This window comes from Cuculus canorus, chromosome 11 (assembly GCF_017976375.1).
Source record: "Cuculus canorus isolate bCucCan1 chromosome 11, bCucCan1.pri, whole genome shotgun sequence".
Taxonomy (NCBI): Eukaryota; Metazoa; Chordata; class Aves; order Cuculiformes; family Cuculidae; genus Cuculus; species Cuculus canorus.
In genome coordinates, this window is record NC_071411.1 from 16,433,127 (window position 1) to 16,451,971 (window position 18,845).

At 43.1% G+C, this 18,845-nt stretch overlaps 1 protein-coding gene across 3 annotated transcripts in view; it reads right to left on the reverse strand.

The window, feature by feature from the left end:
• SLC25A26 (solute carrier family 25 member 26) overlaps window positions 1-18,845 on the reverse strand; it is an 89,784-nt gene that overhangs the window by 8,192 nt on the left and 62,747 nt on the right. For all 3 annotated transcript variants that reach the window (XM_054076461.1, XM_054076460.1, XM_054076462.1), the window contains 3 exons: window positions 9,632-9,701; window positions 1,782-1,846; window positions 244-317 (listed from right to left, as the gene is read on the reverse strand). In XM_054076461.1, the coding sequence (XP_053932436.1) occupies window positions 244-317; window positions 1,782-1,846; window positions 9,632-9,701 (209 nt within the window). The remainder of the gene's footprint in view (window positions 1-243; window positions 318-1,781; window positions 1,847-9,631; window positions 9,702-18,845) is intronic.

The window sequence follows — 18,845 nt, forward strand, 5'->3', positions numbered from 1 at the left end:
AGGAGAAGACTGTCCATAAGGGATACATGGTTCCTATGCTGGCCTTCCCTGACCTCTCAGGCAGGGTAATTCACACACCTCAATCAATCTGTGGACTCACTGCCACAAGACAACGTACACAGGAATTCAAAGTCTTTTCTGTATAACAGAATTTAAATACAAGCAGACCACCCGCTCCCCTCCCACTCCCCAGCACACACAGAGACACAACACCCGAGATGTGCTTCTCCAGCATATCCTTACCCTGACAGGCCTTGCGTCCTCCAGATGCCTCCAAGGGCGGCCAGAACATTCCCACTAGCATTGCTGGAACCAGCCTGGACCACAGAAGGAGAGAGATTGGAAACTGTCAGCAGAGAGGGTTAGTTATTTACTGAGCTCCCCGTCCCCGCTTAGTGCTGCTTTACAGCCATTACTGACACCCTAACAATCTCCTCACCCCAGGCACAGGAAAAAGTTCCTTGTCTCCAGAAATGAGGCAAAGAGAAACCAAGGCACAGAAGAACAAAATGATCACTTCAAGGTCACACAGCTGCTTAGTTACAGAACTGGGACTTTATTCCCTTCTGCACTGTACTCGGTTCTACCATCCAGCAGCTGACACTGGACTAAGATGTTAATAAAAATGCACTCTAAAAGCACCAACAAGTGACTTTGCTGCTCACTGCAAGAGAACAGCAGCCTTGAGGTTTACTTAAAAAAAAAAAAGGATGAGTAGTGTATTACATGTGAAAATTGCCTGGAGTGCAAACAGCAGGACTACAAACAACTGAATTACACCTGTGATATAGTTTGTCTGAGACAATGAATGTGAAGATGCTGTTTGAATGGTCTCAGAACATCCCAAAAGAGTGTCATTCCCTTACCAACAATGTTTTCTCAGGACAGCAGGAAACAGAAACGAAGCCCAGTTCTTACAGTTCTATCACCAAAACCATCTAAAGGCAAAGGAGCTGCAGCAGGTCCAACACCCAGCAGTGAGAGACACACAGCAGAGCAAGGTGGGGAGCACGGATGTGTGTGACTCGGCTGCGGAGGTGGATGTTATCAACAAGAAACATCCCCATCATGAGAGACATGAGGAATAGGGTAAAAACCATCCACAGGAATGCCAGAATGCCCGACTTTTGTCAATACAATAGCTCCTATCAAGGCAGGGAAAGGCTTTTGGAGTAACCACCTGCTGAGGGCTTCTAGCTATGGAGCTGCTCTCAGCTCTGCTCTGGGTCAGCAAGATGATGACAGGAACACTGGACTTAGCAGCCATTTAACTACTTACTAAACTCATTGATCTTTGAAAGCAATCTTCCTTTTGCCCTGGTTGGCAGATGTAAGCCATCAAGATCTCTATGGCTTAGAATTTCGGGAGAAAACCCAGTGTCAAGTCCTCTTCAGAAAAGACTCACACACATGTTCAAGTCCAATAAATATCAAACCAGCAGAGGAATAAATCCCTGATGGGAATTTTAACTTTGGGCATCTGACCCTGCAAGGATTTTCTCCTAAAGATGCTGCAAGAGACTCCAGAAGTCTAGCACAAGCACAAGTCCTTCTCAGACAGCTCCTTTGGGAAAGGAACAGAGCAGCAATTTGGGGAAAGGAACAAAGCAATTTCATTAGTTCTGCAGGCAGTACCTGTTCGCATCTAATCCTGCATTTGAAGACAAGAGCAGAAATCATATTAATATAGGTGCTGGATTTCACTCTGTAATGACCACAGAGAAACTCTGGAACCACACAAGCCACTCACCCACGTGCCTGGTGGCCTCCTTCGCTCTTACCTTTGCCAACATAATTCTTGTCTTCGCTACGTCGAGAGGCGTGGTGACTGCAGCTGCAAATCCACCTGAGCAAATTAAAATACCAAACACAAGTGAGACATTGTTGGGTGAATATGAATGCCACACTGCCTATAATTCCCATGGCTGCGGTCAACACTGTTCCATTATTAATGCCTACAGCATGTTTCCTCACGTCAGAGTCCAGGTACGTTTGTTGAAGGTCTGTACACAGAGTGTTTTATTCCTGTGTGCTGACTTAAGGAAAATAGCTCTATACTAGTTAACTGTAAATCCAAACATGTCCATTGAGATTACTGTCCTTTTGTTTTGGATTCTGTACATATATGAACATTTGAAGGTCGTAAGGATCATGGATTCCACTTCCAACACCTACAGACAAGTTTGAAAGGAAGAACATGCTTACTCATTTGCACAGAGGAGCAAACAACCTCATCACACTGTGCTCTGCTTTGAGAATTAAAGCCTGACCGTCCAAAAGCTAGAAAAACAGAAAGAGAGAAAAGATGCTCTGCATCTGAAACACATGTTCCTCAAAGCTATCCAGGAAACACAGACTGGATCAAGACTTCAACTGTTAGACCTGGAACTCTTGTTTCAAGGAAAAAAGACAAGCCTGTCTTTGGGATGGAGCTCATCTCCAACAAATGAAACCAGCTCCAGTTTGGAGGACAACAATGTAAAGCTGTCCAAGGGTCTTTGGAAACAGTCAGAAGTCTGCTGCCACAAGCGCATCTTCCCCTCACGGGCAGTGTCATTCTCTCTAGTCACTCCCAGACCTCACCCTTGGAGTTTATTCCTCTTGCCTGGAGCAGGCAGCTCAGCTGTGGCTCTCCTCCTGAAAGCCAGAGATCTTCAGCTTGTCTATCAGCGTGTCTCACCCAGAAATGTGCATTTCTGTCTCCATAGTTTAACCCAGAGGCTATGGCCTGGCCTCTTGTTCTATCTAGGGGCCAGCTTTGCTGCTTTTTCTTCCAGAATCTTATCCCCTTTGCCTCATTTCCCCATCCTAACATTAATCTCTCTCTCCTTCCTCTGGTCACAAGATTTCAAGGAAGTAATTCATGCTGAGGAAGAGCCAATGTGAAGGAAATTTAAAATGAAGGAGCAGACCAGCAGTGAGTGAAGAAAGAAAGAAGGGAGGAAAAGAGAGAGACTTGTTCTGAAATTTCTTCCTTCTTACTCCTGTTTTCTTCTTGGGAGCTTGTATAAACCCTGTATCTGTTACAGCAGGGAACAGAGTCACTCCAAAGACTGAAGCCTACACAGCACCCAGGGAATAACCTAAAAATAATCTATTTTCTGTTCCAAGTTTTATGGAATGCAGAAAAATTGATCTCTCATTTCTCAAGATGGGAAAGAGGAAAAACATTTCTTCTAAAATGCATGAAGTAATGAACTCTTCCCCACTGGCTTGTGTTTTCACCTGCACCTCTCTCTCAAGAACCTTAGCCTTACCATACTGAACCCCTGCTTTAAATAAAAAAGGAGGCTGGGCCAGCTGGCACGCTACATTGACTTCTTACAGTTAACTAAGGAACATCTCATGACAGTTCAGGAGATGCAGTAAGGCGTATATGCAGTCCCCTGAATATCAAACAAGAATCGCAAGAAAGCTGAGCTATCAAACAGCCCAAAATGCCTGGTTTCAGAGCAGCTTCTGCTCTCGTCAGGTCAGCCCAGCTGGTTCACGCTGCCGAAAGCTCTCTAGCAGTGATGCCTCACTAAAAAAGCAGAAAAATGGGTTGTACTCAAGAAGCCAGAGCAGAAACTGTGAGCAAGTTAAACTAAATTCCAGCCAATTCATGGGCCTTCTTTAAGGTCAAAAATCTTTTTATGGTGAGCCAGTTCTTGAGTAAGTGACCCAAAGGCTTTGAGAGAATGGTCTGGATAGAAACTTTGGTACTCATGTCAGCGATGTATTTTTAGAATAGTAAAAATAATCTCCATGGAAAATTGTGCCTTTACAAGTCTGGATGTAGAAGCCCTTCCTTTGCCCACAGAACAAGATGCAATCAAACAGTGAACCACACGGCTGTCAGGCCTGTATCAGGCAAAAAACCTCCATGCATCACTCAGTTATAGAGCCAACGGTAACAGTTCGGTCAGACCAACTTATTCCTCTTATCAGACCACAGTAATTTTTTTTATGTGTTTGTTCCTGAAAGTTTTTTACTGACAGAAGCTTCAATCTTGGCTGATGCTGATTGGTTTTCATTTTATCGCCAACTAACATCTGGATTTTTCAGACTCTTTTGTTATTAACATTTCAATGTTTCTTTTTCCATCACTGGGAAGTATTTGTTACAGATTTACCAAACAATTTAGAATGACCACAGCCACAATAAAATGCTTCTTAAGCACAACAAGCAGCAGGGAAGCGGCTAAATGAAATGCAAATTTGTATAAGCTCGAGAAAAACAGAAGATTAAAGCTAGCATTTGTTGGGAACTGCATTTCATTGAAGACAGTGAGTCTGACAAAATTAATTTGCTCCAGCCTTAATTCTAAACGTCCAAGGAAATTTTAGAGTGACCTCTTCAACGTTAGAACACAGGTATGTAAGAATTTGCTACAGTGCTACTGCTCAATCCCATCTACTTTAACTGGATAAAGAAACCTACAACACTACTGTTTCCAATTATCACATTAATACAACAGATACAAACAGTCAGCCAGAGTCCCCTCATCAAATCACACTCCTAATCATTCCAGCTTCTCTGCAGAGCAGAACGCACCTTTGCGGGCAGTCTGTGCCCAGACAAGACCCACCAGCTCCATCCTGGAGAAGGCTCCTTTCTCCCTTGCCCTAGAAGGATCTGGTGGCAACTCGGGCTCAGCAAGTAGGCATAAAGACGGATTTGCACATAGGAAAAGGCTCTTGGCTTGTTAATACTTCTAGCAGGGTGACAAACTCCTCTACTGGGAAAATAAAACTTCATATAGTAGTTGAAAATTCATCCCCTGTCTCCCAGGAAGTTACAATGGACACTGTATAGTCATATGTCAACTGAGCAGCTAAACTTTACCAAGCTCAGGGCATTAAACAGAAAATCCCTCTGCTGCTCACACTTTCCCAGCGACCAATTCTTGATGAAGGTGCTAGTGACCAACATCTGCAGGGAATGATTTACCTGTACTTGGCAATAAGAATAAAAAATCTTGAAGACTTAAGATATTACCCCTAGGGTCCTGCTGGCATTTCTTACCCTTTTTAGCTGTCACATGCAAATGAAAACTGAGAAACATCAGAAAAGAGTGAAATATTTCACCTGAGAACAATACATAACCTTAGGTCCCTGCTAAGGTGGCTGCCTGCAGAATTTGCTGCTGCTGCTGCTGCTGCTGTAGGAAAATGTTTCACAGGTTCTTTCACACAGTCCTCAAATAAGAGCCCACAAATGGAAGAAGGAAAGTTTTCCTTTAGTCCTCTTATCTTTTTTTTTTCTGTACCATTTTAACTTCTCCTCACCCTTTCTAAAGGGTTTCCAAGGAACCCTTCTGGTCATCACAGGGGTTCCTCCCAATCCTGAATTTCTGTCATCTGGCTGGACTCCTGGCATTCTCTTCTGCAACGTCAGCCCAGTTCGGTAGGTCAAGCTCATTTCAAGCAACAGGAATTTGTGCTTGACTAATGTCCTTGTTTGAATAAGCCCACCTTAGGAAAAAGAAAAAAACCCAGGTGCAGCTACATTATTTCCTGTCTTCATTACTATTTTCTGTTCTGACTGCTGTAGAGTACTCAGGATTGATTCAGGACTGAATCCCAAACTTGAGTTGAAAAAGCTGAGTCACACAGGTCCAATGCTAATTCAGAGTCTTTTTCAGAACACTTCATTCAATCACTCCATAATTGCACTTTTCTTTCATTGATGTTAAATTTCTTTAAAGAGAAGTTTATTCTGGTCCTTTATCACTGTGGTAACATCATCTGTCCATAGTAGAGCAAAGTGACCCGAGGAAGAACCCCTTTGGATTTCAGCAGAAATACCAAGAGGCAAAGCACTGCTGCTCCAGTGATTTAACCACTTCAGGGTTAGAAGCGTGGTCCAAGCAGGCACTGCAGGGAAATCCCGAGAACCTCTCAAAATTTATTCAGACCTATAGAGTTAAAGAGGCTTTTAGACACAGTGTGTAATCTTGTCAGAGCCAATTAGATCAAAACAAAAGTGATGAGAAGTCTTCCCTGTTAATGTGCAAAAAGCTCTCGTTAGTGCTTTGTTATTCACCAGCCTTGCACCTCCAGTCTCTGTGACTTTGTCACCAAAGAGCATTAATTATTAATGTTAAGACACATTTTTTTTTTTACCTTAGGGAGAAAGAAGAAGTCTTTAATACGAATTTTCAATCGCATTAAATGGACACTCAGGTTCTTTGACAAGCTGGAGCGGCCTCACTGCTTCTGGGCAGTGCTTTGCTTTCCCAACAGCTAATACTCAATGGCAGGATGTCCTTACCACTGGCCCAACGGAGGGCACACGAAACCCACCCAGAAGCTCTCTTCTGGGCCATCCAGCCCCGGTAGGGCTGGGGTGCAGCAGTCCAGCCAGGCAGCCTAAGCCCAGAGCATGGAAGGCAACCACCGTCATGCCCAATCTGCCTGCAGCATGGGGATGTTTCCCTCTGCTTTCAGCCTGTGCCCAAATCTCTGCCCAAATGTGGGCTAGTGTCCAAACAGCCCAATCACGAAGGAAAGTTTGGTTTAAATGCAACCTCAGGCTTAAATTGTCATGCATCTCTCCCCTTGGGTTCTCCCCCCACCGGCTGCTCACATATTGCCTTCTCTCACTCCCTGACTCCTCCGAACATCTCCTCTAGTTAAGGCATCAGAGATGATGATAATGCTGGACAAGGCCTCCAGGGATTAAATTATTAACAGATGAGACAGAGAGAATTCCAAATCTCTGATAGTTACGCTCGTGCCTATTTTGTGACTATAAAAAGCCCATGGATTGCATGCACACATCGTACACATCTGCGCTCAACAAGGAAGAGTTGGGCCTCTCACAGCACTTCGCTGAAATCACTGCCATTGCACAGGCACTGGGGATGGAGTTCAATATATTGTTGCTCTTTGTTCTGTCTTCGCCAAATAATCAATTATGATTTAGCTAGGAACTAACCAACACATGTGTGGGTGTGCCATAAAGGGAAGCCAAACAGGACTTTTCTTTCAGTTTGTTTCAGCCTATTACCCTGCCCCTCAGGACCTCTAACATATTTTTAGACAGTACTGAATTCAAGCAAAGAACACAGGAGAAAAGCATGGCTGTATGATTTCACCTCCCCACTACTACCACGGTGGCATCTGACAGCATCTCTGCATTTAAAGTTTGGGTTTTGGATAATCTTCTCCTTTTGAGGTTTTTAAAACAATAATTTTAAATAACTTGCATGCACACATCCTTCTTATTTTATTCACAGTGTACTAGTGGGATTTTGATTTTTTTTTTTTTTTCCTTGAGTGGAAAGAAAATGCTGAAGAGTTTGGCCTGGTTTTCATTCTCTGGTTTGAAGCTGTATGTAGGTAGTTAATAATTTTTTAACTGTGGAATCCATTCTTGAGAAAGCAGGAAATTATTTTTCCATTGCCTCCATTCAGCAAAAAGGCTAAATATTTTCACTGAAACAGAAGGGATGCGGTATCAGATTAGATTGATACAGGTCCTGCCTGTTACACAGCTGCAGAGGGAAGGCAATAGTGATGGAAGGGTGAGGTTCCCATCCTAAGCGATTAACCTCGTGAATTTTGAAGCAGGTCCTCAAAGGATACGTGAGAAAGGAAGCTTCAAATACTGTTAGTGGAAAGAAGAGAATGGGGACAGAACAAACAAAGATGACAAACTAGGTTGGAGGAAGTGAAGCTGTAAGGATGAACCAGAGAACATATATCATCACCGATTACAACACGACCTACAAAGTAAGACTCCAGATCTGCAAAGATTTGTGCTTGGGGAATAAAGCCTATGAGGACAGGTAGGCTGAACAGTCTCATCTATCACCACCACAGACCTGGAAGTCTCTGTGCTGCTACAGGACCCGGTGCCTCCTCCAACACAAAGCATTAGGTCTCCCAGTCTCTGCTGAAAGGCAGCGAAGCATTCACGCACAACTGTACCTCTGGAAGATCCTTCCGCGATATTTCTGCTAGAAAGCTAGCAGACATTACTGAACATCCTGCAATCAGTGGCAAGTCCAAGCACAACTGGTTAGAATCAAAAAATACAGAGACGGAAAAGGAGGCACTGGGCTAAATTTCCGATTGAGGCACCAATTGGACTTCAGGAAATTACTCCACAAGGCCTTGGGTAAATCAGATAACCTTTCCAGATCTCTGAACATGCCTGAACACAGTTTTTCTATCAATTTGACTGTAAAGAAATCAACAGAGCTAAATTAATGATCCCCTATCACACCTGCAGACGTACAGATTGCATTTTAAAGCATTTTTAGTCTGGTAGCTCGTTTTGTCTCAAAATGAAAATGAACGATCTGTTTCAATTGCTCTGACCTTGTTTGCACAGATTTGATGAAGTCAGTCTAAAACCTAACAGCAGGCTGAATTTTAAGCAGAGTAACCCCCCCATCTTCCCATCACATCAGCACAGAAAATACAGCTGGACAACACCACAAGAGATTAACTAAAACATTTCCTCTGCCCCAAAATGGAATCAATTCTACGCAAACCATTCCCTTACAGTTCACATGCCCTAGAGCTACTGAACTGTGTGCACTTACAGCCACGCACCCTTTCTCAGCTGTGCAGTTACAGGGCCCATCAAACGAAGCCTCAGTCTCCGCTGGAATTCTGCTGCTATTTTAATACTTCGATTCCCCTAACAGAGCTTAGTTTTTTGAAAAAAATATATATGACGCAATGGCTCTGATTTTGTAAGTCATCAAAGAACAAACTTTGCTGTTGATAATCTCTATTTCAAGAAATGCTATAATTTCTCTTTAAATAGGATTTATTTTTTCCATGTAGTCTGTTTCTGGTTTGGAATCTCAAAATGTATTTTAGCTCCTTGGGGAAAAGCTCTGGCTATCCATCTCTTAACTACTAATCTGTTTTTTCTATTAAGACAGTTGAGTCTCTCCTCCCTCAAACTTGTCAGCTATACTGATGAGTCATTAATTGATTTTTTTCTCCTTTTTTTTTTGGAAACAACTACAGTAGGCTAAAATTAAGCAAGACGCCTACTGAAGAATCCAATTAACTTCTGGCTTGTTCGGTAATAAATAGTGCAGTATTGTATTCTGCCACTCTTTATTCTTCTTCTAGTGTCTGGAGATTGCCCAGATGTTTCGTCCTCCGGGGTTTTTTTTGCTGTGGAAGGCTTTTGCCTCGGGGCTGTGCAGGACTAGCCTCTGCTCTCCTGACTCTAGTTAATCTACATGGCTGTCAGAGCTGTCACATGAACGGTGAATCACAGCCTCTCGCTGCAATCACTTCAGCCCCTGGGGAAGCGCTCAGAGCAGGCAGCTGCACAAACCCCCACCCAAGCAAAGTTTCTCCTGGATGAGGATTTTACAAATCAACTTCGAAATAATTGCAAAGCCTGACTGACAGGCCCCTGGTTTTTAAATAGCAGAAATTTGTCAAAAACAAATTGGTTGTCTTTCAAACAGACACCCTGTTTGAGTCTTTCTTTTTTTTTTTTTTCCCTTCTCTATCCTTTGCTGACTTCCCTATTTCCAAACAACAACTGGATCCCTTGTCTTCTAAACAAACTTGAATTACAAAGGAATGTTGTTCTGCTATACTTAATAGATTTGCACATTTTTCCCTTTCTTCTTTAGTCTTTCCCAGTATAACATATAATCCTTTGCACCTGCAAAAGCTCCACAGACTGCCGACTGCCAAGAATCCACCACGTGACCCTGCTTCCATGACCAGAGATCCTGTGTTTAAAGAGAAAGGAAAATAAAAAGTTATTAAATGTTTGAATCTATCTGATCCCCATGTGAGTTAACTCCGAGGATGGGAACTTAAGTGAAAAGCTATTTTTGTGGCATTTTTCAGTGATGTAATAAGTGATTTTTCCCAAAAAGCTTGTGTACTTGAACGAGCAGATGGAGTGAGAAAGATGTCTGGAACTGAGGAGGGCTTGAAGCAAATTGCTTTCAGGGATTTCATATGTATGTATTTAAGCCTGTGGCCATGCAACTTTGCAAATATTTTGTGAATTTATTTTCTTTTTGGCAGCTAAAACAGTGCAAAGCAAAACACTGAGCGGGGGGGATGGCATGCAAGAACCAATATCAGTTCAGCCCAGATGTACCAAACACTCCATTTAAAAAAACAGTCCCCAGCATAGAGAGACAGAAGTCCTGTTTGTCCCCCTACATTCCCTAAACCAACCCTTCCCTTCATACTCCCCAAAAAGCCCCATCGTTAAGAAATTACTCTTATCACACCCATTACATCCCAAAGCAGGTGTGTCTCTGTTTTTCACTTGGCGTCATTAGGGACCACACACCCTTCTCTGCACTGCTCCCACACACCATGCTCCGATCCATTCAACTCGCAGTATCATTTAAACATGCACGTTTGAAAACACCAACAAGAACAGTGTCTTCTAAAAAACACATATCAAGAATCACGTTAAACAGTCTGATAAGCCAGATCAGTATCAGCAACAAAGGCCAATGCGTGCTGGGATGTTTTTCATTCCGTCACTTTGTTCTCTACACCCCACTTCATCCCCCTTTCCCAGCTCCTGAAATACTTAACATTAGAAGTTCTCCGGAGGAGATGTTTCTGGTTTATGATGCAAGGACCAGCGCTGAGCAAAAAAGTATGGGGTCCATGGCCCTTCCAAGGGCTACCGCAGAGAAATCAGTTATTTTATTTTATAGCTGTGGCACTGTCTCATTCTAATTAAAGCTGTATTACTTCTATATGACAAAGTTTTCCTGAAAGCAACCTGATAGCTGTGCTAGGTGGAGATATTGCTCTCAGGCTCCTGCTCTGCCATACAGCCGCTTTCCACTGGGGCATGGGAATTCATTTCCCTTATTTGCTGACTTCATTTAACACACTGTCCTTGAGACTTGCTTCTTCCAACTTGGCTGCTGGTTGTAATTCAGTTGAATGTTTTAAAAATCAAACTGTTCAAGCAACAATGGCCAGCCACAATGTTGTTTGGTATGCTGCCACAGCTAAATAGCTGCAGCTCTGTTGTACGAAAGCACTAAAGGGATTTCAGTCTCTTTAATGTTAGCCATTCTTTTCCTAGTATTTTCAGTATGGTCTTCTATTCTACTGTCACCCACAGCAGAAACTGATTTTTATCTCATAAACAGGGAATCATAATTCTTCGAATCCATAAGATGCTTTTCTGGAATAACTTCTGCTTTTTGGACACACTCCTTTCAAGTCAGTCCTGCTGGATGAAGGACACTCCCCCTAAGACAAAAGACGCTACCTTCCAAAGCATGGAGGTATTGTCAAAGTGTAAGTCCAACCTTCAAAACTCATTTTAAAAACATTTCAGGTGCTTAAGAAACCTCAAACCGAAAGTGAGGGCTTAGAAATTTAACTGCTGGAGCCACTCGATAAAAACAGAATTACAGTATTTTCTCATTAAACATTCTCCAAACATCTATCCATCTACTATGAAACCCAAGAACTCAGAACAGTTACTTCTGTCATGCAAAACAACACTATGGAAGATTTGCTGGAGGACTGAGAGGAAAACCAGCAAATTAATACAGACATTCACAGCTCTGCCAGAAGCCCAGCCCATTCTCAGTTATGATTGGGGTTTATGTCAATGGCATTGTCCAAAGAAGTAGGAAAAGGTCATTCTTATTTCTTGGCGTGTAGCTCTGAAATGTAGTTTCTGATAAATCCTGGCTTCCCAGTACAGTTCTGCACAAAGAGCCTTTGCCAAGCAAGGCAAACTGTGATGAATTCCCATCCTTTATGCCTGCAAATTGACAACAGGTATTTGCAACAGCCATGTAATACGGAAAATTGTTTAGAAGGGTGGAGCCAGGAACAGTTCAATTAAATTAGGGAAAAGGAGAATTGAGGCTGGAGAACAGGAAGAAAATTCCCCAACAGTGAGGTCTACCAAAGAGTGGAGCCAGCCTCCCTGGGGAGGAGAGGAAAGCCCTCTCCTTTGAGTCATTTAAAAATAGACTAGAGAAGGCACTCAAGACTGTACTGCGGGGAATAATCCTGCGCTGGCAAGGGCAGGATGAGATGACTTCACGCATTTCTTTCCATCTCTGATTTTGGTGATTCACCCAGAGCTCCAAACCTGAACATGCAGAAGAGAGAGAGAGTGGTGCAAGGACATCATCCCGAAGGAAGCTGAGAAGAAGTGTCAAGGGCCAAGAGGACCAACAGGGGTCTGGTTCAAATTACTTCAAACCAAACTCAGGCTGTGGGCCAAGCAGACGTGCTGAAGGTCACACATTTCCTCTCAAAGCCCACGGACCCACTTACTGACAGATCTTTGCAGTATGTTGGACTTGTAAGTTCTTTAAAAATACTCACCTTTGTGCTGCACTGCGGATGGCTTTAAGGCTACTAATCAGGGCAAAGCACAGAAGCTACGAGAGGCTCATGGCTACAGGTAATAACAACATCACTGTAAAACTGGGGCCTCATTCCTGGTAAGAAATATACATAGACATATCCCCAAACCACCAACTTCTGACAGAACCACTGATTATTCGTAGTGATACAGTGCCTAGATCAGGCTCTGCCATCCCAGATGCTGCACAAATTCAGAAAAACCTTCTCTCAGCCACTTCTACTCGAGGGGTAACAGCAAGAGCTCAGGTCACGTAGATGATTGGTGTCAGAGGCAGGCTCAGAGCCCGTGGGTGACGGCTCCCTGCCTGGGGACCTCCAAACAGGGCAGAAGCACCCACATAACATCCACAGAAGCCCTGCAACCAGACTGCTTTTGCTACATATGATCTTTAATACAGAACATAAACCAGGAATTACAAGCAACACAAATGCAACAGTTGGATCCGACCGTTTCCCCACCACCAGCACCAAATGGCTCCTACCTGCTTACACTGTGCTGCTCCTGCAAAAGGCAGCAGGAGACAACAAGACTTTTCCAGGGCAATACCCATTCCCACTAGAATTCACAGCCTAGGAAAGCAAAATGACAAGGAGCACATTACATGAAAGCAGGCCGCCATGCCAAGCCTGTGTCATGTGTATTCTATTAAGCTGAAGGCTGAATAGAAGACTTTGTTTTCCACTTCAAAGGACCCCATCCCAATCTCTCGCTCTTCCCTTATGAATAACAAATTGGAAATAAATCTTCTGGCTGAAGCGCATGGAAACTCGTACAGTTGGGGCCCTCTGCAGCTTCCCAGCTCAATCACATGCTAATTTTTTTTGTAAACACTTTTCTGTGATATATATGTAAATCTCGCTGTGCATTGCGGCACCATGTAAAGCAATACAGCGGGTGTGTCCCCAAGGGACGGGACGCAGTGGGAAGCCTGAATGCAGATTTCCAATTATTCACAAGGATAATGTTCACAGAGAAAGGTCAAGTTCTATATGCGAGTAGAACTCAGTTTTCTTCCTAACGATCCCACTTCATTCTGTCCCACAGGCCGGTGTCCTCTGCTTCTTACTACAAACGTTATTTAGCTCTTTTTGATACAAAGAATACTAGGACATCTTATTTTGCTGGGCAGAAGGTGCATTGTAAAATCCGCTCTTAGGACAGACCAAAGGCCTTTCAATCTAAAAAACTTGAAAAAAAAAAAAAACCAAAAGACTACCACCGCCTTTGAATAGAGAGGGGAGGTACATGGTGCCCACAAACATGAGCTCCCCCTGTACTGAGGATACCTGGGCTCCTGATGGCCAATAACTTTAGAGCAATTCAAACAGTTCTGTGCATGCTTGTCACCTTTGCCATGCATTTGGAGTTACAGTTTAATGCAGAAATCATCTGTCAGCTTTGTGCTCGCAGCACAGCTGAGTCTTGGTCTCTATTCAGGATATCTAAGCTATGGTGACCCCAGGGAAGCGCAACACTCATATCTCTCTCAAACCTGACGACCAAACCAACATCCCAGACGTGTCAGAAAGCATCGCAGAGACTGAGACATCTCTGCCTTGGCCTTGCTGTTCCTCAGGTACTAAGAGGCAAGACTTTACAGCATACACTAAACTTGAGGCCTGCAGCTGAGTAAACATTACAATTCACTCCTATGATAAGCATCTGTAGTATTTCTATGCACCCCTCTGTTCAAGACAGTGTTCAATTTTATGATAACAGAGGGGAGAAAAATCTCTCCGAATTAATCACAGGGATTTGCGTGCATGTGCAGGTCTGGAGGAAAGGAAAGCAATTTTCAACCTTCCCTTTGCTACTAGTTATTTTACTTGCAACATGGCATTCTGCATGGCTGATCCCTACAGATGCATGGCACATTAGCTACAGGAGAAGCAAAACATTCATAAGCTGATTGCAGTTTCTATATATAAAGTCAAAAAGCATAGAGCCAAACGTCCTCCCCAGTGAATTTTTATGTCCATATGTACAGCATATGTGCAGTACATGTGTATATTATCTTGCAGGAAACATGTAAGCCCAAACATGGGAAAAATTCAATGATCTAAGTTCGCTGTTGACATAAACTTTGAGACTCCATTTGCACTAATGGAGTTGTGCTCGTTTATGCCAGTGCTGAATTTGGGAATAGAATTAAACCCACCCAAATCCTAGATAAATTGAGAGAAAGAACAAAAGTTGGCCTACATGCAACAGTGTACTTTTCATGTTAAAAGCATTTAATTCCTTTTTTCTCCCTACATAATACTGCACTGAAGTCTGTGACCTATTTGGATGTAAATCAAAATGGATGTGCTAAAAGCCTGGTTAAAGAAAATGTCTTCAAAACAGCGTTCCCATGGCAAGACAGAACATAATACGCCAGCTACGCTCAGTTTCCATGGCATGAAGGGCCATATATGTGTCTGGGGAAGAAAATGCCCTTCTGAAAAATCACTTTGAAGTTAGGACGACTTTCCTCGAGCATCTGCACAGCTACTACCTGCTAATAAATCCATGCTTCATGCAGGCTTGTATGAATAAATTACATGGAAGAATTACATGAGTCTTTCAAGGTTTTTCACCAAGAAGCAAGCATCTGAATCAAATGGTAAGCCCTTCACATTGATTACTTCTGTGTTCTACTAAATGTCTACAGATATCACTGCCAAGCTCCGTGACTTCTAGAGAATGACTTCTGGTCTGGGCACGACCAAGAACATCACAATCTGGCTCTGTATCTACAGACTGCGCGAGTCTGTTTTACTTCTGCCATTTTAAATGCTGCATTGATGATCCAAGACCATCTGACTTTCTCAAACGTGCCTGCAGAGCTGTAAGTAAGGATTGCATTTGTTTCTTTCTCTTTGGTGCAGATGGTGTATAGCATTCCTTCGATTGTGCTTCAAGACTGTGTGAATGACACTTATTGTGACACTAATAAAGCAAGGGCTGTTTGCTGAACAGCTGTTGGGTACATTGTTCTTTTGTGAGAAAAATGCAGCCGTTATGCTAATGGCATGCACACACCACATTGGCCGCAAGTTACATCACGCCTGGAAATGCCGCCTTGGAAATCTGTTTTCCTGATACAGCACCTAAGCAAATGGCAGACACGTTAGTGTTATTTAACAGTGAGGACTTAATCCCTAAATCAGCCTGATCGTTACTCAAAGAGGGAGCAAGGCATGGTAGAACACTTACTACACTGCTGCAAGGAAATGGGTTTAAAGCCAGGCCTGGGTTTCATTTACTCTTGACTTATATGCAGCTGAGCATAGCAGAAAAGAAATACTAGACTGCTTCTCCAGGAAAAAAGGAAAGCTGTCACCTACCTACAGAGCAGGGAAAACCATTTTAGGCCCAGTTTGGCTACATTCTTCTATCTTCTACTTACCCTGTTAAACGGCAACAGATTTGATTGTAAATTTTAGAAGGGAAATAGCATGTGGTTTATTGTTTCAATGGTGGAGTTATAAACACGTATTACTGCTGAGAACCCCAGATGCCTGGGCAGAAGCATTCTGTAAACTTTTCATTCTTATTAACTTTAAAAATCAGGTGCAATAAGCTCCAACCAAGATGAAAGTCCTCACCCTCTACAGAAACTCACCAAGCACCCTTTGCACAGCATGCTTCAAGGTATGTCTCCCAGGTATACCTGCACCGACAGCTACCAGCAAAGCCGAGCCCACCCTCAAACCACAGTTGTTCACGTGCTGGGCTGCCTATAGCAGCCACCAGAAGTGGATCTCTCCGGAGGGTGAGCCAAGAGAACCAAGCAAATGAGTACAAGTGCCAATGGCCTCATGTAGCTCTCTAGTCCAGTTCATCAGCAGATTTCCCAAGATCTGCTCCTCTCAACACAAACTCCTTGTGCCTGGGGTGACAGCTGAACCTGGACAGAAAAACAAGGCCCCTAAGGAAGCGTAAACCCAATCCCAAGCCTGCTCTGCATCGTGTGGGCAGGACCCAGCCTAGGAACAACTTGGGAAACTTCTGTTCTGACCCAACCAAGCTTCTGCTACTGGTCAGCCTCACAGGGAATGGCTGGAGGTCTCCCATTCTCTTTACTGCAATGCCCCTCATTTCACAGGGTAGAAATGTGCCTCTGTGCACTCCTCAAACCATCCTTTCTCCTGAAGCCACCAAGCATTCTTCTGCTTGTTCAGCATCTTACACCACTATCCCAGGCCACCACGGTTATTATAAAATCCCACAAGAGAGTGCTGCCTATGTATCTCAGCTCCCTGTCTATAGCCAGGAAGGGTTCTGAAGGTCCAATCAAATGTCTCTTTGTAAAACACTTGTTAATCTGTGAGACTTAAAGATTTGAGAAAACTATCTTATTGTTTAAGACAGTGACAAAAAAACATGCAGGGTCACCATAGCCACAGAAAATCTAAGAGCACTGAGACAAACAGAGAAATCCCGGTCCCACTGAGTGCCAGAAGAGCCAGAACATCACCTGGAGCACAGTCAGTCCAAGATTTTTATCCTTCCTTGTAAGTCCTGGGCCAGCAGAGCAGCACAGTCCGTGAAAGCCCTCCCAGAGAGGCTGCATCTGCAAGAGCGCACAGGATCTGCAGGGTGAAATCAGCCTGATCCTGTCTTAGCAACATCCAAGTGTCTCATCTCAGAATTGGACCTGTCTAATTAAAAATACAAAAGGTTCCCAGAATAGTAGGTTTGTTTTCACTCCTTAAAAAACAACCACCTGAACAAAAAAATCCTTATTTTTCAAGTCTACTCATCTGAGACCTATGTCCTCCTGTCCTGACTGTTCCTTCCCTTGTCGCTGGCTACCAGAGCCTTTCTCCAGAGATACAATACATTTAGCCTATAAAGAGAGCATTCTTCATGTACAGCTGCATTGGAGTAACTTTCAGGCACTGTGAAGCGCAGCCAACATGCAGAAATATAAAACCCAAGAGGACCGAGTCTTGTTTCACCTGAGACAGGTTTATCTCACACACAGCGCTGTTCTCTGAGGGAACAGATCATTTCCATTCAGACATAAAAAACAGGCAGTTTTCACAAGATGTTTCTGGACTCAAACCTAACCAAAGGCTCTTGATTTTTGGGGGGGGATTAGATTCCATTCTGTTGAAAATAAAACCTGCAATGTCCCCACAGCAGAAACTAAAGGTGTCTTTATTCTCAGTTAAATCTAGAAGAGAAAATATATGGATTGAAACACAACTAAAACTTAATGATAAATCATTTATGTGCTGTTGATAGGTGCTCAGATATGCTGAATAAAACACTCAAACACAGTAGGATAGAGCAGAAGATCAAAGAGAAGGGATGAACTCCACAGGGCTACAGCCATCTGAGTGGAGACTCAGACCTTTGGCAGTAGGGTGAAAGCAAGAGAGTTGTGTCAGACTCTCTGTAACCCACCACAATTTCATGCCAAATACACAGACTTTGTAACTTAAAATTCCCACAATGAAGAACACACATATAGTGCTTCCAAAGCAAGTTACAAAGTCACCCTGGAAGTTCAACAGCAGCTTACAAGGGGACTGTATCTCACAACGTTATTCCAAATTTGAATTAATACAGAAGGCAGTGTGCTCGTCTGGCATTTGGGAAGCACACGAGTTACATTCTGCTGCCATTCTTCATGGCCAGCTGGCTTTGAGATGGGATCAGAAGCATTAGCCCCACCTAAAAGAACCTAAACCTGATCAAACTGCCACAGTGGTAATCAAACCCCTCTGGTGTAGCAGACAGTGAATGAAATTTGAAATACCCCTTCTTTTCCTCAGCTCTGAGAAGACTTCAAAACTGTTTTAACTGTAAAGGTTGGGCTAATAAGATAGAGAAGCACTCATCCTAGTAGAGAATTAAAATGTCTCTCCTGAAATCTGGTATATGATAGGACAGTTTCTTTCTCCCCTTTGGTTTGTATCAATAATCAAAACACGGAAAAATGAAGAATTGGGAAGTCAAAGGCCATTAAGTGTACAATACAGCAGTGGATGCTACCTACAACCAAAAAAAAAAGAAGGGTTTGCTTTTATTAAAATCACCATCATTTGTTTACTGTTGCTTCTTGAGTCTCTGTCATCTAAGGAATGAGTCTATTGACTGTTTCTAAATAGTGTGTTCACCTGAATAACTGCAAGCAAAGCCAGTTTTTGAAGCAGTATTTCTTCCTTGCTGATTACTGCAGTACTCCCCTTTCCAGCACACATGGTGTAAGTAACTATCATAGTTCAGTAATTTATACAATGTTCTTAGTTCATATCACTTAGTTTAGTGATTGATATGAAAGTTCACTCTCACATAGGACGGTTGGTGTACAGAAGAAAAGTGTACACATAAACTATCTGGCTAAAGCTGTCTGGAAGCATAAGGAATAACCACAATGGCTTGGAGCAAAGCAGATAGAGAAAATGGAATATAGAAACACCTGATTCACTGCCTACAACAAGCCTTTATTAGGCTTCTTTAAGCTTAACACCCTCCTGCTGGCTGCAGCCAGCACATATGT